Here is a 23928-nt window from a genome sequence, read left to right as displayed (position 1 = left end):
TACATGTACCTGTAAGCTGCGGCCACGCAAGATACTGACATAGTACAACTACACAAGGACTGCCGAGATACATCTATATATCCCCCGCATAATTCTGGGTCAACGGACGGGTAACGTAGCCACCAATACATATATTTACTAATATTTATGGAGAAGCAACGCAAATAGAAACTTATCAGCAGACTAACATTGAATAAGTATTTGCAGCCATTTAAGGGCAAGCGACGCGTCTAGCATTTATATATTGGTGAACACATAAGGAGTGTGTTACATATCATTGCAAAATTGAAGATTAGCTTTATTATTTATCTAATGTATTCTCCATATTTTTAGGTGAATTAAGTTATACAGTGATCCCTCAAGATACAATGGCCTCAGGATACAATATTTTCAACATACAATGGTCCTTTCTGACCCATCGTAAGTTGAAACCAGACTCAACATACAATGTCTCCGATTTAGATCCAACCAATCAAGGCCACTTCTCAGGTAAAATAGCTGGATTAGGTGCTAGTTAGGAGCTATCCCTGACTGTTATATGCAAAGACATGTTTAATCTGTCTTAGTTATCTTAATTTTTCTTAAATCTTAATTTTCTCTTATCTTGGATGAAATTGTGGGACTTGGGATTACTCAACTTACAAATGGTATCAACATACAATGGCCGCCCTGGTACCAATTAATTTTGTATCTTGAGGGACCACTGTATTTGCTTTATGTACAGTACAGACCAAAAGTTTGGACACACCTTCTCATTCAAAGAGTTTTCTTTATTTTCATGACTATGAAGACGTCCAGCTCACCCCAAACCATCTCGATTGGGTTCAGGTCCGGTGACTGTGGAGGCCAGGTCATCTGGCGCAGCACCCCAACACTCTCCTTCATGGTCAAATAGCCCTTACTTTCAAAGTTTTCCCAATTTTTCGGCTGACTGACTGACCTTCATTTCTTAAAGTAATGATGGCCACTCGTTTTTCTTTACTTAGCTGCTTTTTTCTTGCCATAATACAAATTCTAACAGTCTATTCAGTAGGACTATCAGCTGTGTATCTACCTGACTTCTCCTCAACGCCACTGATGGTCCCAACCCCATTTATAAAGGCAAGAAATCCCACTTATTAAACCTGACAGGGCACACCTGTGAAGTGAAAACCATTTCAGGGGACTACCTCTTGAAGCTCATCAAGAGAATGCCAAGAGTGTGCAAAGCAGTAATCAAAGCAAAAGGTGGCTACTTTGAAGAACCTAGAATATGACATATTTTCAGTTGTTTCACACTTGTTTGTTATGTATATAATTCCACATGTGTTAATTCATAGTTTTGATGCCTTCATAGTTATGAAAATAAAGAAAACTCTTTGAATGAGAAGGTGTGTCCAAACTTTTGGTCTGTACTGTACATAATAGGCAAAGGTCATGGAACATTGATCCACACACATTTTAACTGAGTGCATAGCACCAGGATAATCGACGTTACCATTTGTGTTGACCAATGCTTTATATCTCATGATTATTTAGTACCAATATGCAATCGTGATTTAATATACTTGAAAAGTAAGAGCACCCCCAAAACCTAAAAATTTCCTTAAAGTAGACAACCTGATTGCAGCTGCATTGACAGACTGTTGACATGAACTTAACTTAATGTGAACTTCTCTAAACTTTTGAATGCACATGTCCAACTGTTCAATGTTTCAGTATTTTTTGCACTACTTACTGTGGTCTAATAAGGAGCTTAACGGCAAAATTCACAACAGGTGTTTGATCCATGAATCGCCCAATAAATTTCCTGGTTCAATTAGAATTGGTATTTAAACAGTCCTCCTCATCATGCTGTTCCCATGACGACACCTAACAATTGATCAACAGTAACCGCCATTGTGAAGTTTCAAGCAGGATGTTCTCAGATGGAAAGAGTGTTTAGAGTGTCACAGAGTCATCAGCAGGTTGCAAAGAAGATACAGAGAGACTGGAAGAGTCACAGAAAGGCATAGAAGTCGACTTCCTTTGGCCACATCCCGCACTGATGACTGCTTCATTGAGAACAATGCCCTGCGGAAGCGGATGATGAATGTCACACAACTCCATGCACATTTAATGAAGGTGAAAGGCACCCAAGTGTCAAGTTAGACCATTTGAAACCATTTACATCAGCGTGGTATGTGTGCTAGATGACCAGCAAGGGTACCAGACCACACCACCAAGCACAGGGGTCATCTTCTTGCATGGGCCAGGGAGCACCTACACAGAACAAGGGACCATTGGACCGCAGTGCTGTTCACTGATGAAAGTTGATTTATGCTGAACAGAAATTATGGCCACCAACGAAGTTGGAGACATCAAGGAAAACGCTATGCATCAGCTACTGTTGTCACCAGGCGGGCCTTGGTGGTGGTGGTGTTACGGTGGGGGCAGGTGTGTCTAGTCCATACAGAACTGCCCTACACTTTGTGAATGGGACAGTGACAAGCTCATACTACTTGAATAACATCATTAATCCAGTCATTGTGCCTCTGCATGAACAAGACAGGGCTAATTTCATCTTCATGGATGACAATGTGCCAGCTCCTTAAGGTTGCATCATTATTGAACAGCTGCTGGAGACTGGGGCACCTCAAATGGAGTGGCCTGCACTTTCCCCAGACATGAATCCTATTCAAAACCTATGGAATCAGCTGAGTCACCGTGTAGAGGCTCGTAACTCTGTGCCCCAGAACCTCAATGACCTGAGCGCCACCCTTCAAGAAGAGTGGGATACCATGCCTCACCAGTCGACTTGTGAATAGCATATGACATTGTTGTCAAGCTGTAATAGTTGATCAAGGCCACGTGACAAGTTATTGAGACATTTTTGTGGGGGTATAGCCACCAGTTTTATTTCAATAAATTGAGATGAAGAAATCACCATTGCATGCTTCTGCTTAAATGCCCTACTTTCATGATATAATATCAATGAAGTGTGAACTTTTTACATTTTGCATACGCAAAAGTGTATACATCAATAGGAGCTTATGCTTTTATAAAACACTGAAACAGAAGCCATGTAATATATAGTTATCATCCACATGTGTTAAAAATGTATACTGTACACGCCAAACAGCTTCCATGTTACCAAAATCTACATTTTTGAGAGCACAAAGCATACCACTTATAAAAACTCTATTAATATACACTGTCACCTTCATGTAAATTTGTAGAAAACAGTAATTATTATCAAAAACTGGACAAAAATTCCAAATTGCAACTAAATAACTACTCTAGTACTAGAGTTATCATGCATATAAAATATAGTATGGTAGAAATTGTAAGATGTAAGGAGCTCATACCACACATCTACATTCAATGCTGCATGTGTTAAAGAAATGCAAAAACCACAGGAATGCACCAACTAACCTTTGCAGTGAAGTATTGGCAATTATATAATTATTTTTCACCTATACAAATTGGAATCCTAATTAACACTAATAAATCCCTGAACTTGAAACAATGTATTAACCAAGGCCTCTTTTTAGACAGGTATAATACGGGTGCTTTACTACTACTTCTGTATTATGGACACAACACCATAACCTCCTGTAGTTAATCAGAAAATTAGTTTCAGCATCATACCTCTGGTTTTAATAAACCGGGAGAAATCCGGGTGTTGTATTATAATATCAGTACAAAAAAAGCTCCTGTATTACACCTGTCGGAAAAGCGGCTCAATATCATTATTATAAAAAAAAAATATTAAGGTAATTGAAAAAGACCATTTATGAGCGAAAAGGTCTTTTCTGACTAATGAAAATCTTTTCCATCTGTCAGAAATATATCAAATGTTTCTCTCTAGCGATCATCGTTATTGCTATTACTGTAGTGTGTAATAGGTATTACTAGACAAGCGGTTGGTGTATTTTACTGTATAGATCAGGTATGGACAAAGACTGTAAAATATAAAATTTATTGACGCTTGTGTGTATGGTGCAACTTATTTGGCGCCTTGATCTGTATGCTGGTAAAGGTCTGGGCATCAATAAATGGTCTAGTTATGCGCAGAGGGGTGATCAGATGAGCAAGCGTTCATCTTTACATTCCTTTCCTGGAAAAAAAATCCCCTCCATATGTGACAAGCAGAGTATGCAAGCATGCTCTCTGATTGATGGAAAAAAGTGGGTTGATAACATGCACAGATGTCCTTGTTATCCTCCCCCTGGGGACATGTACTGGTACACATGGAGAGAAAAAGGTCTATGTCACTATCACTTGTGTACAGCCTGTCGGCACATCTTCCACTGGCCGTCCTCTGCTCCTCCACATTCAATGACAGTTCAGCTGGCTGAAAGGGAAGGGCTGCTTTTTGCTGGCATATCTTGGGCTGTGTAACAGCTAGAGATTCAGGCCTGTTCTTATTTAAAAGTCAATCTCAACCACTTTAAAACAAACCAAGATCAAGGCTCTAGCTACAACAAATCACAAGTTAAAACAAACACTTATATGAAGCTTTCACAGAGCCTCCTTTCAAAGGGATATACAGTGCCTTGCAAAAGTATTCACCCCCCCTTGTCTTTTTTCGTATTTTACGTATGTTACATTACAGTCAATGTTTTGTTAATCTGAATTTTATGTGTGGATCAGAACACAATAGTCTAAGTTAGTGAAGTGAAATGAGACAAATATATAAATAAAACTATTGTTTAGAAATAGAAAACAGAAAATTGGCATGTGCGTATGTATTCCTAACAAAGGGGGTGAAGCCCATAGAAAGCTCTGGTGCAACCAATTACCTTCAGAAGTCACATAATTAGTGAACTGATGTCCGCCTGTGTGCAATCTGTCATTACATATACACACCTTTTTTGAAAGGCCCCAAAGACTGCAACACCTAAGCAAGAGGCATCACTAACCAAACACTGCCATGAAGACTAAAAGAACTCTCCAAAAAAGTAAGGGACAATGTTGTTGAGACGTACAAGTCAGGGCTAGGTTATAAAAAAATATCCAAATCTTTGATGATCCTCAGGAGCACCATCAAATCTATCATAACCAAATAGAAAGAACATGGAACAAAAGCAAACCTGCTAGGAGACAGCCGCCCACCAAAACTCACGGACCGGGCAAGGAGGGCATATACCAAGACCTAAGGTAACCCTGGAGGAGCTGCATAGTTCCACAGCAGAGACTGGAGTATCTGTACATAGGACGACAATAAGCCGTACGCTCCATAGAGTTGGGCTTTATGGCAGAGTGGCCAGAAGAAAGCCATTACTTTCAGCTAAAAACAAAAAGGCACGTTGTGAGTCTGCGAAAAGGCATGTGGGAGACTCCCAAAATGAATGGAGGAAGGTGCTCTGGTCTGATGAGACTAAAATTGAACTTTGAATACAAGATATAAGATTGGCACACTAGTATCTGGAAGTTGAAGAAGTATGATTTAATTGGTACGTATAGGTAAAAAATGGTGATAACAGAGTATCATAATATATATGTAATATATATAAAAAAGGGGGGGGGGTAAAAGGATCTTTATGTTGATCAGGGGAAAAAAAATGTGAAGAAAAAAAAGTCAAATGTCAATTGATCGCAGATGAGGTGAAGATGGTCCGGTTTACTCTTACTTCATATAAGCGGTACAGATGGTTAAATTAAGATGCAAGTTCATCAAGTGTGGAGAAGATTAAATCAATAAATATGACCCCAGTCAGGATGTAGATAGTTCCAACAAATGTCATACAATATGCCTCCAAACAGGATATATGCAGTTCATTTGAATATCATATAGATGTAAATCCGCAGCCTGTAGCCAGTAACAGTGGCTTAAGTAGATAATATTGTGAGATCCCGTGTACAATGTATATTCAAGTAAATAGAAGTAAAAATCTGGTAAAAATCTAAGTAAAAGTCAGCGGGCCATACATCCACCAGCATGGCACCGATACATAGACGACATTATATTCATTTGGAGGGGTGATGAGGATGAATTCCAAAATTTCCTTGTGGAAATCAACAACAATACCTACAATCTACAGTTCAGCTCAAGCATCAGTAAGGACCAAATTGAATTCTTGGACATACTCATCCAAGCCACTGACAATAAACTAACATGCAGTACATATCAAAAACCCACGGCCAGAAACAGTTACATTCTATTTTCCAGCTGCCACTTGCCCCGATGGCTACTTAACATACCAACAGGCCAATTCCAAAGATTAAAACGTAACTGCACGAAAGAAGAGCAATTTGAACAGGAAGCAGAAAAACTGAAAGAAAAATTTGTCGCCAAACAATACCCTATAAGAAACATAGAAACTTCCCTCTCCAAAGTGAATAAATTAGACAGAAAATCCTTCTTCAAAACGTCAGATACCATTCAACAATTAAGTGAAAAGCAAAACAACATCAGCCGAATCATCTTACCATTCAGTGCTTACTTCAAGAAAGTAGAACAAATCATCAACAAATACTGGCACCACATCTCTAAAGATGAAACTATAGGCCCATATCTGAGAGATAACCCACAAATCATATACACAAAAGCCCCCAACCTTGGTCTAAAGATAGCCTCCACTATTAAACCACATAAGAAACAGGAACACTCAATCAACAGTTGGCTAAAATTAAAAGGCTTCTATAGGTGTGACAAATGCTGTAATTGTAAAACTACAACGTTTGCCAAAAAAACTGAAAGCATCTAGTCCACGACCAATACACACTCACATGAAATTAGGGACTTTATGACTTGCAACAGCACGGACGTTGTGTACATCATACAATGCCCGTGCAAAAAACAATACATTGGGAGGACCAAGAGGACCCTAAAAAAAGAATATCAGAACACATTAATAACATAATAAAAGGTTATGAAAAACACACACTTTCCAAACACTTTAAAACATTTCATAATAAGGACCCAACTGGACTGACGTTTGCAGCATTAGAAAAAGTAGAAAGACACTGGAGAGGAGGGGATCATATTATGAAGATGTCCCGCCTGGAATCCAAACATATATTTGAATTCAATACACTCCTACCTGAGGGCCTAAATGCAGAATTAGAAATTTTCGGCTTCCTATGAATCCCCTGGGGTGGGGGCCCTGTGTCCAATGGCGGATCAGAGTCCGGCTGTCTATCAGCACTTTGATCCCCCCTCGACTACGGGCCCTCTCCCCTATCACACCATCAACATTTATTATTCATCAATTATTGAATCCCTATCCAACTATGAACTATACCTAGGATACCACCTTACAAAATTTTTATTAAATCATGGAACGCACCTAGGATTTTAGAATTACATTACACCATTTTTTATATTATATTATTTTTTTTTATATTGCCATATATTACTCACCCAACATATATTTTATTGTCATTTCTATTCCATTGGCATATTTTATTTTATTGTCATTTCCATTTTATTGTCATTTCTATTCCATTGGCATTTTATATACCTTTCTATACATTTCTATCTACCTATTCTTATATGTATTCTTGAATTAGACACCATTGGCAGACTGGGGGCCAGTTTATCATTCCATACAGAATCCACCCCATATTTTTTTTCCACACCCCCAGGATAAACTATATTAAGAGACTTTGGCAGAAGACACGGGCTACCACTGAGGAAGAAGTTAGTAGACTTCGAAACGCGTCTGTCTGCCCTGCCAGTCTGCCAAATTTTGCTATAAACATCGACAAGAGGATTAGAAAGTACAGCGGAATAAGAGGACTAAAAGAGCACAGCGCAACCTTTCTGCCTGATAACCTTCGCTGTGAGGGCTATTCTCCGCCAGCATCTATAAGATATGGCACACGTGACCACTCTCCCTGTTCAGCGGCACGAACGGACGGACCTCAAGCGCGCGCAAACAGCACGTGGGACGCCGACTGCCGAAAGCTGCTGGAGAAGGATACACGCTGCCTGCAACCTCAGGAGATCGCCCGGACAGGTAACTCCAGCGGGCCGCTCACATACCCCAGGAGGTCCATCCGACAGGTAACTCCAGCGGAGCACATCCCAGCCATAGTGGGACGCCACTGCTGGTGGATGTATGGCCCGCTGACTTTTACTTGTATTTACTTGGATATACATTGTACACGGGATCTCACAATATTATCTACTTAAGCCACTGTTACTGGCTACGGATTTACATCTATATGATATTCAAATGAACTGCATATATCCTGTTTGGAGGCATATTGCATGACATTATATGACATTTATTGGAACTATCTACATCCTGACAATCTGTACCGCTTATATGAAGTAAGAGTAAATCGGACCATCTTCACCTCATCATCTTTTTTCTTCACATTTTTTTTCCCCTGATCAACATAAAAAATCCTTTTACCGCCCCCCCCTTTTTTTTATATATATTTTTATGATACTCTGTTATCACCATTTTTTACCTATACGTACCAATTAAATCATACATCCACTTTCCAGATACTAGTGTGCCAATCCTATATCTTGTATTCATTTTTCCATTTGTCTGAGGGTGTCAGTCCTAGATTAGAGCACCTATTTCCATAGATTTAGCCAGGTGAGCCACCATTCCTTCCAACATAAAATTGAACTTTTCAGCCATCAAAGAAAACGCTATGTCTGGCGCAAACCCAACACATCACATCACCCAAAGAACTGTGGGGATGTTTTCAGCAGCTGGGACTGGGGAACTGGTCAGAGTTGAGGGAAAGATGGATGGTGCTAAATACAGGGATATTCTTGAGCAAAACCTGTACAACTCTGTGCGTGATTTGAGGCTAGGATGGAGGTTCACCTTCCAGCAGGACAATGACCCCAAACACACTGCTAAAGCAACACTTGGCTGGTTTAAGGGGAAATGTGTAAATGTGTAGGAATGGCCTAGTCAAAGCCCAGATCTCAATCCAACAGAAAATCTGTGGTCAGACTTAAAGATTGCTGTTCACAAGCGCAAACCATCCAACTTGAAGGAGCTGGAGCAGTTTTGCAAGGAGGAATGGTCAAAAATCCCAGTGATAAGATGTGGCAAGCTCATAGAGACTTATCCAAAGCGATTTGGAGCTGTAATTGCCGCAAAAGGTAGCTCTACAAAGTATTGGAGGGTGAATAGTTATGCATATTGACTTTTTCTGTTATTTTGTCCTATTTGTTGTTTGCTTCACAAAAAAATTTTAAAAATAAAAATCTTCAAAGTTGTGGGCATGTTCTGTAAATTAAATAATGCAAATCCTCAAACAATCCATGTTAATTCCAGGTTGTGAGGCACCAAAATATGAAAAAAGTTAAGGGGGGTGAATACTTTTGCAAGGCACTGTAACTCACAATTTATCATGGACTTATTTTAAAGCTGAGATTGGGACTGTCAGTTTTAAAAACAAGACTAGGTCTGAATCGCAATCTGTTACACAGCCTGAGATCCAGCCAGCAGGAGCAAGAGCATACCAAGTACATTCTTGGCTACTGAACTGCCAAAAGGGAAGGATGTATGACATACAGTACATCCTTGGGAGGGAAAGGGTTAAAAAAGCAGCAACACAGCTTATGAATTCACAGGAGCCGCCTGCCTTCCTGTAAGTGTGATTTATCCCTCCTTATCTGTTCTGTGAACTCCAGAGCTGAAAACAAACATAGTGGTAAGTAAGGGAAAGGACCTCACAGCAGTACAGTGCTGCCAGATTCTACAGAAGCGAGATGCCCACTGCTTGTGAGAGAAATGCACCTAGCTGTGCAGCTGAAGAAGGGATCGATTAGGCTGAAATAGACATTAGTGAAGCCCAAAAAAGACCTGGTTCTTCACAATTAGGATTGTACAAAGAAGCACCGCCATTATGCAAGCTTTTGTTTGAAGACTGCAAAAGGTGAAATCTGCACTAAAATTCCACATAAACTATTGACACGCTGCAAATTTTAAAATCCAAAGGCGATTTTCAAATGGAAAACATATGCAAAGTGTATATGAGATTTGTTAAATCACAATCACTTTGCTGGTACTGTACTATGCAAGGAGGAAAAAAAAACAGCAACTCCTAAATCCGATGCTGAACACGAACAGCAATGAAACTGCTGCACTGTACAGGAGAAATGCTAGAAACATCATCCATAGGGAGGGTTCATACATGGCTCTTTTGTTGCAGTTTAAAAATGCATTAAATCTCATCATTAAAAAAAAGGGATGGATTTTTAACGCGACTGCAATTTTTCTACAGGTGACTCATGTAAAATCAGTGTGAAAATTGCTTGTGCAGTTTTTCTGATTAAATACATTGAGGGTAATTTACTACTAGCGCTACGGCAGTTTCTGGTGTAAAAAGACAAGACCCAATTTTGAGACTTTCAATGCCCGTGTGACAATATTTTGTTGTAAAGGTGTTTTTATGCTGTTCTCGCCACTTGGGTTTAAAAGAGAAATGAGAACTACTCCAGTAAAGGGCTGGTGTGCTTTCCACTCCAGGCGCAGCCACTGATGGAGGTGCGCCTAATTTATAATGAGGCTTGCACCTGGTCATAAATTAGGTGATGCCTACGTCAGCACAGGAGAAAGTAAAAGCCGGTCTTTGATAAATGACCGCCATTAATTAATTTTAATATTAGTGGCTTATCCTCAGGATCGGCCATCAATATCTGACCAGTGGGGATTTGTCACCCTGCACTCCACGAGAATGGCTATTTCAGAGTAGCTCCGGCACCTCAACTACACTACTCTGTCCATTGTGAAGCAGACAGAACTGGCAACCACTGCACCGCTCCCATTCACTCTCATGGGAACAGCACTGCAGTTACCAGCTACATGGAGCTGTGTACTTCTGGTGCCAGCTTCCAGAGGGACTGCGGAACAGCTGATCAGGGTGTTGGACCCCTAATGATCAGATATTGATGGCCTATTTTGAGGACAGTTCATCCATATTAAAATCCTGGAATACCACTGCAACACGTTCCACCTGTTAATAAATGCAGTCGCAGTAAAAATGCATGTTTTTTTTTTTTTTTAGCTCTTTTAGCTCGGTTTTCACGTTGCTCTTTAAAGATGCTTAAAAACCTCATTAAAAAAACATGCATTTTTTTTTTACTATGACTGAATTCTTGTGCTTCACCTGTAAAACTGCATAGGCAATCACCACATTGATTTCACCCTTAAAGAAAACCCAACTGAGGATTTTTAAAAACCAACACAAAAGCAACGTGAAAATTTGGCCAGAAAAAGCAACACAACAGCAACATGTAAACCTGACAATACTCGTCTTGCTACACCAGCCATGGTCATCTAATCAGCATGTTTACTGAATAGGTATATTCTACAGAGTACCTGCTGGCCAGCCATAGCTTGTCATTACAATCCTAGAAAGCACAACTGCTGCTGATTAGGAGTGTGACTGTGCTACCTGAAACCTCCGGAGTAGCCAAGGTCTTCACCTCCTCACCCACCCAGGGTGGCAGATGATGGCACTGCGGTGGCTCACTTCCTCTGTATGCTGATCAGACACACTACTTTGCTGCCTCACTGCTGCCTACAATGACAATGCTGCCTGCCTTCATTACTCAGTGCTGGACAGGACCCACACTGTTCAGAGCTACAGCATTTCTCCAACCACCATACTAAGCACTGTGCTTGCGCACCGACATGCTCCTCACATACTTTCCATGTCCTAATACAAATGACAGGAGTTGCATCCCTGCATTGATCTTCACCATGCCTTAGAAATATGTTAGAAAGCTGTATATAGGTAAATTATATCTGTGTGAGCATAGTGATGTAAAGAGAATATTAATCTAATGGCACAATGCCAGACCTTCATTTGAGGTCTATTTTGTAAAATATTTGGATGCTAAGATAGATACATATGAGTTCCAAGTCATTACTCTTCTGTTACGTACAGTAACATTATCAGATGCTTCTGTACATACATCTTATAATGTTGGCCACCCTTAGTCAGCAAAAGTTGACTAGGCTAAGTAAAAGAATAGGCTTAACCTCTTTAAGTGCATTTTTGTGTTCAAGGCAATCATTAAAACTTCCCTTTGTCTGAAGGACACTGTCATTTTACATAATTACATTTACTCTTGAACCTACATCAAGTACAATGAGTGCGACATTATGACAAAGTTTAAAGTAGACCATTTTTATGCTAAGATTTGATCTCTCCAAGCTACAGACATGAAGCTTAATGTATACTTACCAACCTTTTAGTGTTGGCATGTGGGCCTCACCCTGGGAACGCCTCCAACCCACCAAGGAACACACACTTATGTTCCACCCATTTAAGCCAGGAACAACCCGAATTGTCTCTGCAAACACAGGACAGTTGGCCACTAGACTAAAGCTGAACTTCCAGATGACGATACCTGTTGGTGCCATGTTTCCATATCATCAAATACATTCAAGGGGTATTCCAAGAGACCACATATAGCTAGCAATTGCAGTCACTAGCTTATTGGTACAAGTCCAACCGCTTGGAAGGTCAGACACCAAATTGCCTCAATAAAGGCACCGTTGTAGTTGAAGTTGCAGTCAAAGAGACTATTCTTGTGAAGTGGGTGTTCATATGGATAGACCCTCACCAACCAACAAGTGACGGCATTTTTCTTCTACTTTCTTACCAATATGATAAATGTGTCCCACTAAGCTTACTTTGCTGTGAAGACGAGTCCAGTGAGACATTTCCACCACAGGCAAAATGCGGTATTACATGATGCATGTAATACAAGGGCAGCTTGGGTCCACCAGAACAGAGGCCAGATTTCTGATCTCGCTTATAGAGGGGGTCCTGAATGGGATACTCCTATCTATCTACTGGGGCATCTGGACAGGGTTGTCTTACTTTGAAATAAAATGAGAGTTCCCTTTGTGCCTCAGGTTTATACTGTATCTTATAAAGATTTAATCAGCGTAGGTTTTAAGCGCATTGATTCAGTCACCTAAATCATGCAGTACAGAAATAATGCTTGCAGTAAACGATCATTACAAGGACTGTAAATTACAGTACACTGTTCAGCTTCAGCACCATGGACAGCAACTGTAATGACTTCATCTGTGATACACTCCCAGGAAACATGCTTATGTTCATTACCTAATTACTTCTGGACCCAATTACTGCATATGACAGACATGTGTACTGATGGATTTGTGGAATGTTTCATAATATAATTTAAAGCCCTATAAAATGTTTCTTAATGTCTGATGTATAGAGATGCCGAAGTATTCCCCACTTAACATAGCAAATAGGATGTCAAGCATCAAGTCATTGAGGCCAGTGACTGGGTGCGGTGGTCGCTGGGACGTATAGCAGGTCGTCACTGCAGAAAAAAGGTGTGGAGTGTTCTTCTACAAGGAACATATAGAAAACCTGTTACCCTTCTGTTAAACCAGGTTGACCACTTTGCTATTCAGGTAGCAGTACCTTCTTTGTTTCCAGTAGGGATGAAATAATCCAATACCGATTTACACTCCCTGCTGTTCTCCTGTGAATCAATTACCAGAAAGCATGCTGACACTAACAGCACCCTTTATTCTGCATGTAGGGTAGCTGACTGTACCTTTCATTACAGGGGAAAAAGGTCTGCCAATGCATACTATCCAGGCATCTGACAGATCTCATGTAAAGACCATTTTAGCCTATGAGCATTCCCCATGACACATTTACTAAAGTTTTTGCTCCAGTTTTAGTCAAAAAAATGCTGTTGTAGACAATCTTATTTTTTGTTGTTGCATTTACTACTTGTTTTAGAGGAGTTTGCGCTGCCCCACTCCCCTAAGCGGACATGGGCACCTAGTCATTTACACAGTAACTTCTGTGCCAGCGGTCCAGGCCAGCTCTCCCCTGCTGCAGACCATGACTTGAACTTCTTGCCAAGGCGTTCCAGCTCTGCCTCTATGTGCCTTATATACCCAGATGTGACAAGTCATTGGCTAGAGAAGACAAGGGAGCACATGCTGATTCTTTAAAGAGACAGAGAATACATGCGCGCCCTAGTATTCCCCTGCCAATGGCTGGTCACGTATGGCTATATAAGGCACCTTTCCCTAGGGGAGGGCCCCTGTGCTTTAGGTTATCTAGCGTGGTAGTACCAAGTGAAGGTGTGTTGTACTGTTTGTCCACCTTTGTACTGACCTCTGCCTGTTTACTGATTCTGACCCTCCACCGCCTGACTTTTTCTGTATAGACCCTTTGCCCCAGGCCCTGATCTTGGACTAGTTTCACAAAACCGTAAGTACTCTGCCCGCCCTGGCCTCGGCCTGTTTTCTGACTATGAGCGTTGCCTGATAACCTGGTGCTTTTCACGAGTGTCTCTCACCCCAGCGGGTCATCTTCTAACCACACAGACTATTTCAATAGATAATGGCTCCCCTGCAGCAAAGACCAGATCCCTGTATAGGGGATAAAAAATAAAAACCAGGGGACTGCCAGGATAATGGCTCTAGGTCTAGCCCAAAGCTCAAATCAGTTTGTTGGTGCAGTGGTTCGACACCCATTACCTTTAACACTGGAGTAGTGATGTTCCATGCACATAGATCACTACTGCAGCCAATCACTGGCCTCAGCGGTGATGTTCTTGGTACTGTTAAAGCCAGTGATTGGGTGCAGAGTGACCTGTGTGCACAGAACATCACCGCTGCAGCCTAGAAGATGATGTCACTGGTGGGGTAGACTGGAGCACAGCACTGGAAGAAGCAGAGGAGAAAAGGGGTAAAGCTACTTTCACACTAGCGGCAGGACGGATCCGACAGGCTGTTCACCCTGTTGGATCCGTCCTGCCGCTATTTCGCTGTGCTGCCGGACCGCCACTCCGTCCCCATTGACTATAATGGGGACAGGGGCGGAGCTCCGGCGCAGCACGGCAGTTCGGGGTGAGAGGCCGCTGGACTAAAAAGTCGGACATGCAGTACTTTTAGTCTGGCGGCCTTTCGCCGTGCTGGGATGGAGCGGCGGTCCGGCGAAATAGCATCAGGACGGATCCGACAGGGTGAACAGCCTGTCGTATCCATCCTGCCGCTAGTGTGAAAGTAGCCTTAGTAATTCTTCTTTTGTTATTTTAGTACCTTTACAGGACACAGACAACAATTTTTTCAAAGCCATAATTTTCTGTCAATATAGTTATATGAGGGCTTGTTTTTTGCAGGAAGAGTTGTATTATTATAATGGCACCATTTTGGGGTACAATCCTGCCATTGTTTTTTGGGCTTTGTTTTTACGATGCTCACTGCACAGTAAAAATGACGTGTTACATTTATTCTACGGATCAGTACGATTATGGACAGAGGAATTATTTTCAATACTTAAATGCTTTGCTAATTTCAAAATTTACAATAAAAATTAAAGATTTAAAAAAAGGAGTGAGTGCATTTTTTTTTGCAGGATGAGTTGTAGTTTGATATAATTTTTTGATACATAGCCAACTTTCTCAGGGGGGCAAGGTGACCAAAACACAACAATTCATTGGCATTGGGATTTTTTGGCACCATTCATTGCATGTAATAGTCATATTCTAATATGTTGGATACTTTTGTTTATTTGTATTTATGTTTAGATATATATATATATATATATATATATATATGTACATACATACACACAGTTTTGTTTTATCTTCATTTAACTATTTTTAACATTTTTTTTGTCTCCCAAGTAGAAATTGAGCCTGCAATTGGTTGATTGCTTGTTCTATGCTCTGTAATACTTCTGTATTATAGTGAATAGGGATTTTTACCAGCATTCTCTCACATGCTGCAAGACAGAGTGTTATAGGTGCAGTAACACTGCAGACCTAGGGGCCTTCAGAAGGCCCCGGCTGCCATGACAATTGTCTAGCACCCTGCGATTGCATTCACTGTGTGGCAATTCTGATAGCCTATGCTTAGTATAAGTCATCCATATCTGATCTGACCTGTTGTACAGTAACTACAGCGCTGGAAATCTACACAGCCCAGTGCACAGTATAATGGACAGTGCTGCTCCCATTCAGATACTGGTTACCTATCCTAAGGAGAGGTCATCAATAATCTCGGAGAACCCCTTTAAGGGGTTAAACGTTTTACATGGTAATTATAAGTCTGTGTACATTCAGCCACCTCAATCTGTGAACGCCTTAATGGTATATTCTAAGAAGGACTGATTTCATGTTTACAACAAGCATCTGTAATAACCGTTTTCAGCTAAATGCAGTCTACAATCACGCTTTTCCTGAATATCGATTATAGTCTAGCTCAGCTTGCAAAACCCCTTATCTGTCATGTAATAACATTCTAATAGGCTGCTAGCGTGCGCTTTCCACTCAAATCCGTGGTGATATACAGCTTGATACAGGGCACCAGTGCCCGAAAAAAAAAAAACGCTGAAATGGCTTTACTGTTCTGGTGACTCTGGTTTATCATTAAAACTTAAATGCATGACATTATTTGTGTGCAGTCCGTCATTCCGGAGATTCCACTACTTCCTCTGGCTACATCAGGGCCACCAATAGTACATGTAATAGACACCATAGTTTTGGTCTCCAGTAGTTATGTGGAAGCAGAAAGTAGCAACAGCGTGGCTGGTTGAAAGGGTTTTCCCACGGGAAAGGTGTAATGTCTGATCGCTAGTAGACCCAACGCTGGGACCTCCAACTGCACTCCTGAAGGAGGAAGACATGTGGGTTAAAAGGGACCACTGTATTGTTGCCCTGCACTGATTTGACAATGGACATTGTGATGCCAGAAGCATTGCGCCAAAGCACTTGTAGGTGCTCATAAGTTTTGGAGCCTCCCCTTTTGTGTGCACAATAAAGCATGAGAGACCTGCAACTGAAGCCTGAGGGGGGCTGGGATTGAGAGAGACCCATGTCATAGAAAAATCATAATGATTATGTACATTCTTGCCATGGTTTCCGTGCAGAAAACACAAAAAGCTGCTGCTCACGGATTAGCGTCATTGAATAGGACTAAATCCGCAGACTGATGGCAAGCATGTAAAGTGGAAACGGCAAATACATGGTTCTTATTTGGATGTGCATTCTCCACCATGTGAACGTACCCTAAAAGGAACCCGTCACCATGAAAATGCAGTATAATCTGCAGGCAGCATGTTATAGAGCAGGAGGAGCTGAGCAGATATATATATCTATAATATATATATAATTCTAGCTTTGAAGTCAAGCAGACGGTCCTATCAGTGACTGACAGCCTTCCCTCTATGACTGTGTATACAGATATAGCTGTCCGTCACTGATAGGACCGTCTCCTGGACTTCAAAGCCCAGAACGAGCAGGGATGTAAAAAAACAAAATACAACTTATGCTGAATCTTTTCCCATAAAACTATATATGAATCTGCTCAGCTCCTCCTGCTCTATAACATGCTGCCTGCAGAATACACTGTAATTTCATGGGGACAGGTTCCCTTTAAACAGGCGGTAACCTTTATAACAGACTTTGGACTTGTGTGAGCCAGGTAACACTCTTGTATTAGTATGAACATGTTGGCAGTGTATGTCAACAACCACATACAAAACACTACTCTAACCCTGTGGTAGGGGTAGCCTCCCTTAGACCTATAGTGGCATGGAAGGTTTAGACAGGAGCTGTCAGCTATCTTTGGCGCAATTTGTGGTGCGGTGCACAGGCCTCTAAGGCCCAGCAAGGGACTGCCTATATTTCTGCCGCTACTCTATTGTCCATCTGAGTACTTACCACCCACCACTAAGGGAGTGAAACCACCAAGTTCTCTGTGGGGAAAAAAAAAAAAAAAAACACACCAACTGCCTTGTGATATTTCAGTGCAGCATAGCGCCCCACAGAGGCCTTTCTAGGAAGGGGCCGTGATTCTAGATTGTTTTGTACTTGCTGAAGTGATCACTGACAATGTCTTCCCTATCTTCTGTAATGATCGTATATGGATAACATGACTGCATTTCCCTCCAAGATTGATATTTCAGGCGATAAAGAAACCGTCCACTGAATTACACAAAACGGAGCTAAAATAATCATTCAAACTGGAGTCCGGGAATTATACTAAGCTTAGTATGAGGAAACTGACTCACAGGGGAAGTTATTTCATATAATTGCACAATGAAACATGAAATTGACTGAATTGATTTGAGAGTTGTCTAATATTTCCACAGAAGATGCCGGTGGTTTACTAGGCAACATTTTAAGGCAAGTGAAACCTAAAATCTAGCGCTTATTTAACAAGGTCCATTCACAATATTCCTGGCAATGTATCTGCAGATATCGGGGTAATCTTCACCCACCCCTCCTATAGTAGTCCCACTGAAGAACATCAGTATGAAATACCTGCTCAGAGACATACATAACATTGTGGCTGCTCCTCAACCATTGGGACCCCCCCCAAGGATCCTACAAAAGAGCAGGACCTGGTTCTTATTCTCGATGGACAGTTCTCAGTGAGTTCAAAGTCGCTCTTAATAGAAATAAATGGAAAAAAGCTGATGTGCAACTTTACATACAATTGTGAACGCTGTTTGTGTACACGGTCCCTATGAAGACCTATGTGTCCCAATGGTTACAGACTACAAACAAACCATTTAATATCTGACTTTACAGTCATGATAATAGCTTCCCTCTGTCCTGTGTACTGGACAACCTACAGACTGTCGGAGAGGGTGCAGACGGAGTGGAGTAACACATGGCTGTTGGATCAGACAGCATATGGCGTGTTTGCAGTCTTACGTATGTGGGTCTATATAGGAGCTGTAGTCTACACGGAAGGGCGTACAGATAATACATGAATGGATGCAAAGTTGCTTCGTTTTCTGTTTTAGACAGCTTGGAGAAAAACCTGTACATACATTTTAATATAAAAACCAGAAAAGCTGTTATCTTCAACATGTAATATATCACATGTATCGCAGGGTGACATGGCATGTATCCATCCATCCATCCGTGTGTATATATCAACCAAACAACATTACAGCTGAAGAGAAGCAATCTCTCATCTTGTCTACACATGCTTACAGATGATCTACTGTAGGACCAAGAATGTTACTTCTATCTTGGGCTGGAATGGACCAGGTAAAAACACTGGACCTCTGTAACACAAACCCTTATCTAGGTGTCGTTAAAACATATAGCAGGACAACAAGCACTACTGACAGCTATCTGCGGTATACGTCTTTGTACAGGAAACTACAGGGTCAACAAGTGAAACCTCAACAAGTTCAATGTCGGAGTCGATCACAGGAGAGTGGCTACAGCCCATGTTTATAGCAATGATCTATGGAAACATGAAACTGTCAATCTTGACCTACTTCTAATGTCACAGTATGATAACGTTTAGTAGCATGTCCTACCCATTTATCATCTGCTCATAAATAAAGACCCCCGGTGGGGTTAGGTACACCTACTATATAGACATAACGATATTAGAAATGACACAGAGGAGCTTTGGGACCATACTACCATGAGCATGATCAAACACCAGAAGTGACATGAGACATTAAAGAACCTCTACAATTGATAAGAAATAGAAATTTTACGTTAATGACACACTTCCGACAGTGTGAGACTTACCCCAGTGTTGTCATGGTCACAATGGTGTACCAAAACGCGGCAGGTATACTAGTGAATTTGCTGTTTAAGGAGCCCTTCTCTGCATAAAACATTACGGTGGCGAAGATGATGATGGCCATAGTAAGGGAGAAAAGCAGAAAGCCCAATTCTGAAGCGCAGCTCTTAAGGGTATAGCCCAATATCCGCAGGCCCTGCGAATGGCGGGAAAACTTAAAGATCCGAAAAACCCGGAACACCCTGAGGGTAACAAAAGCCCCGCTCACGTCCTCGTTGTTTGACATGACAAGGCCTATGTAATAGGGCATGATGGCCACCACGTCAATGATGCTCATGACACTTCGCACAAACCGATATCGACTGGGCGCAGCCACCAACCGCAGCAAGTACTCCACAGTGAAGATCATGACGCATGCCGTATCCAGACAGAAAAAGGCCACAGCATAACGCTCACCACAGGGCAACTCCCGCATGGTCCCTGGAATGGTACCACATGGAACAGTCTCCACCACGTTGGCGAAGACGGACACTGCAATGAAGAAACCAGTTACGTAGTAGAATACTAAAGCAAGCGTACTGGTGTGTGGGTTCTCGAAGGCCCGCCACATTTTCTCCCTCGCCGACATGGGAGGCAGTGGTCCCTCCGTTGTGCTCTCAGCGTCGGCGTCATCCATTATCCTCTCCAAGTTCTCCCTTCTCCGGTCTTTGTATTCCTCGTAACAACAGTCCCCAACAATCTCAGGGATAATACCAAAAAACGACAGTTCTTCATCGTATGCTGCAATGCATTCATGCCGCGGGTAGTGAAGCCGACCTGTGCGGTAAAAGTTGAGAATGTGGCGGAAAATGTCCGGGTCTCTATCAAAGAAGTATTCTCCCGTATCCTGATTAAAGAAAAAGTCTTTCTCCGTGCTGCCAAGGAGAGTATCCGGGTATCGCTCTAGCGTGTTTTTCCAGGTCTGGAAGCGGGTACCACTGACGTTTAATACAATCAAGTAGTCCTGAGACCTTCTTTTTTCCCCTATGGGTGGAGGTGGCATAGGACCTGACGCCACCGGCATCCAGCCAACAGCGGCTGCCCGCGCAAAAGGTAGCCATGCTGCCACCCCAGCTGCCATTTTACCGTGGTCCGGTTATATTTAGGAGGGTACAATAAGATGTTTAATCAGATGCTGAGAAGTTCTTCTTAAAGGGTGGTGCAGGAATCTCCATCCACAGGTGGAGCAGCGGTGTGCAGGGATCAGTCTTCCCTGGGGGGCACAGGAGGATACAGGTATGCAAGCCTGGCAGTGACTGGCACACAACACATGCCTATGCCAGCTCCATTATACATCCAGCACCATCCCAGTGTCACGGAGTTGTGTAGAACAAATCCTGGGTCCCATCCCTTGCCTGGAAGCTTGTGAGGCAGCTTCTACCATGTCTTGTCCAAGCGCAACAAGGCACGGACTGCACCACCGGACCGCAATGGAGCAGCCCCAGTACGTACCTGGACGGGACCGACCTGAGGAGTCACCAGGCTCTACGTGGACGCTCCATCCAGACACAGCAACAAGTCGGCGCAATCCCCGGCAGCGGCGGCGCCTTCCAGCAGGGTGAAGCCGGCAGCTCAGCCGGACCCATGCACTAGGCGCTCTCCGCGCAGTTTCAGGGGACGACACGTCTCTCCTTCCTCACACTGGGGCTGAATCCATTTCAGCAGCTCCGAGGAGAGAGCAGGAGCCACTCTAGCCCCTCCCCCCGTCTACTTGTCAGAGCGTCTGTGCCAGCAGCAGCTCCATGTGCAGCGTGCTGTCACTATGGCACAGGTGGGTGCTGCTACCGTGTGCACAGAAGCCTCTGACTCACCAAGCGTTTAACCCTTTAGTTCAGAAGAGGATGGGGCTCTGCAACACTGAAGAGTAGAAGGAAGTTGGAAAGAGTAGAGTAGGAGAGATACAGCGCCCCCAAGAAATGGCTGAGGCAGTGCAGCCTGCTGAATTCCACAGGATATAATGTTCCCTTCACCAGCACCATCCTGACTGACGAGGTGAAATGCTGAGCGCTCGCCGCTAGATGGCGCAGGAAGGCAAACGACTGAGGAGACTACGGCAGAGGGCGGGCGCGCGCCCCACATTGTGTGTCTGGAGCTATACTAGGACTCAACTTTCAGGAGATTTCCCAAAAGCCTGTTACTTATGTCCTCCTTGGTGTCATTTTACCTTAGGACACTGTTTGGCAATTTGTATAAAGATCTGACTGACATAAAAAGGTGTTTAATCTTGTAAATACACTGCATTACATAGATGAGGTGCAGCGCATAGTACAGTCATTTCCCACTTCCCTCCACCTGTCCTAAAAGATTTCAGTTTGTTTTTCAATTGAGTGGTACAGTTTATAGGTCACATTTAAGGGTCCATTCACACGTCCGTGTGTGTTTTGCGGATCCACGGACCCGTGGATCCGCAAAACACGGACCTCGGCGATGTGCTTTCCGCATTTTGTGGACCGCACATCACCGCAATTGCGGACAAGAATAGAACATGTTCTATTTTTTTTCAGGATCGGAATTGCCGACCCGGAATTGCCGACCCGGAAGTGCGGATCCGCAATTCCGGATCCGGGCAGCACATCGTGCTGCCCCATAGAAATGAATGGGTCCGCAATTTTGCGTAACGAAATTGTGGACGTGTGAATGGACCCTAAAGGTGGAAAAGGTCTGAAATGATTTATCTTTGTCTCATTTTTTTACATCCCAGAAACCTGACATTTTAACAGGGGTGTGTAGACTTTTAATATCCACTGTATGTGTATAACATGAGGGCACAGAGTCAGATCGATACACATTTCTTAATAATGTGTCAATAGATCTTTATGATAATTAAGTCTTATGAGTATGCTTAAATCCAAAGTCAATATCCATAACGCCTCTGGATCCAACAGGCGGCGCTTCAAATCACCGTCTTTAGAAGAGGGCATAACCCTTTCAATACCAGAAATACGGAGGGAGACTGAATTTCCTTAGTGACAATCCCAGAAGTTCCTGGAGGCACCTGAGATGTTCCGGTCATCTTTTCTGAATATATCGCAAATATGTTCAAGTGCCTAAACCTTCAGGCATCTTGAAGTACTACCTATGTAGATCTTGTCACATAAAGTACAAGAGATCATATAGATCACTGACTCCGTGTTACAGTTAATGTAATCCTGAATAGTGATGGTCTTGCGGTTCGCGGCAAACATTGCGCGTTTGCGATCCGCCGAACATGCGAACATATGGCAATGTCCGCGCGCGCCATATTTGCATTGCGCCTAACTTTGACCTATGACACATCCATCAGGTGGGACAGGACAGCCAATTGAGATGTTTCAGCACATGGACACACCCCCAACCCTATAACAGAACCCGATCTGGCAGCCATTTTACATTACGTGTTTTGCCAGTGTAGGGAGAGGTTGTATTTTGGAGCAGAGACAGGCTGTTAGGAACTTAGGGACACCAAACGCTATCTAATAGGACCACAAAATTACTTTTAAGGACTGGTAACGTTGTGCTATCAATAGGTGTGATACACAGAGGGGTGTGATATACTTATAATAAACTTTCTAACATAGAAAGTATATTATAGTGCATTTGTATGCTTCCAGAAAATACTTATTGAGGGCTGCGATCTATCAGCTTCCACAAAAAAGTGATTGAGGTTTTCCATATACCTGCGTCCACAAAATTACTGCTTGAGGGTAATATAGCAGCTTCAACTAACAACTGATTGAGGCCTGCCATATATCAGCTTCCACAAAATAGTGCTAGAGGTTTTTCATATACCTGTGTCCACAAAATTAGTGCTTGAGGGCGATATACCTGCTTCAACTAACAACTGATTGAGGCCTGCCATATATCAGCTTCCACAAAATAGTGCTAGAGGTTTTTCATATACCTGTGTCCACAAAATCTCTTCTTGAGGGTGATATACCAGCTTCAACTAACAACTGATTGAGGCCTGCCATATATCAGCTTCCACAAAATACTGATAGAGGTTTTCCATATAACTGCGTCCACAAAATTACTTCTTGAGGGTGATATACCAGCTTCAACTAACAACTGATTAAGGCCTGCCATTTATCAGCTTCCACAAATACTGCTCTTCTCTAGGGACTTTGGCACAGGGTCATTATGAAAATGAAAGGCAGAGGAAGAGGCAGGCCGTTCCGCAGGGGTGGACGGAGCAGCAGATAGGGAGGAGAAGCAGGTAAAGCTTGCAGTACACAGGAGACAAAAAGCAGACTGCAAATGTATCTGGAGCGAGCCATCCACCATGCACAGTCACATCTTGCGCTCCCAGTGTGGTCTTTTTTTAACGTGTCAGCTGCTGACAATAGTGTTGACATCTGCAGCCTGTGGTGTCAACGCATAAGTCGCGGTAAGCCCAACACTCACCGCCTTAAGAAGGCACCTGGCCTCCCACCACCGAGCCCAGTGGGAGCAACGTAGT

General features: G+C 42.5%; 1 protein-coding gene across 1 annotated transcript in view; it reads right to left on the bottom strand.

Annotated features, from left to right (window-relative positions):
- Window positions 1–20574, bottom strand: part of KCND2 (potassium voltage-gated channel subfamily D member 2) — a 532200-nt gene extending 511626 nt beyond the window's left edge. Inside the window, exon 1 of the mRNA XM_040411532.1 lies at window positions 19460–20574. Within this exon, the coding sequence (XP_040267466.1) occupies window positions 19460–20574 (1115 nt within the window). The remainder of the gene's footprint in view (window positions 1–19459) is intronic.
- Between the last annotated feature and the right edge of the window lie 3354 nt (window positions 20575–23928).

Source organism: Bufo bufo, chromosome 1 (genome assembly GCF_905171765.1).
Source record: "Bufo bufo chromosome 1, aBufBuf1.1, whole genome shotgun sequence".
Classification (NCBI taxonomy): domain Eukaryota; kingdom Metazoa; phylum Chordata; class Amphibia; order Anura; family Bufonidae; genus Bufo; species Bufo bufo.
The sequence above is the reverse complement of the archived record's forward strand: the minus strand, read 5'-3'. Positions and strand labels throughout refer to the sequence as shown.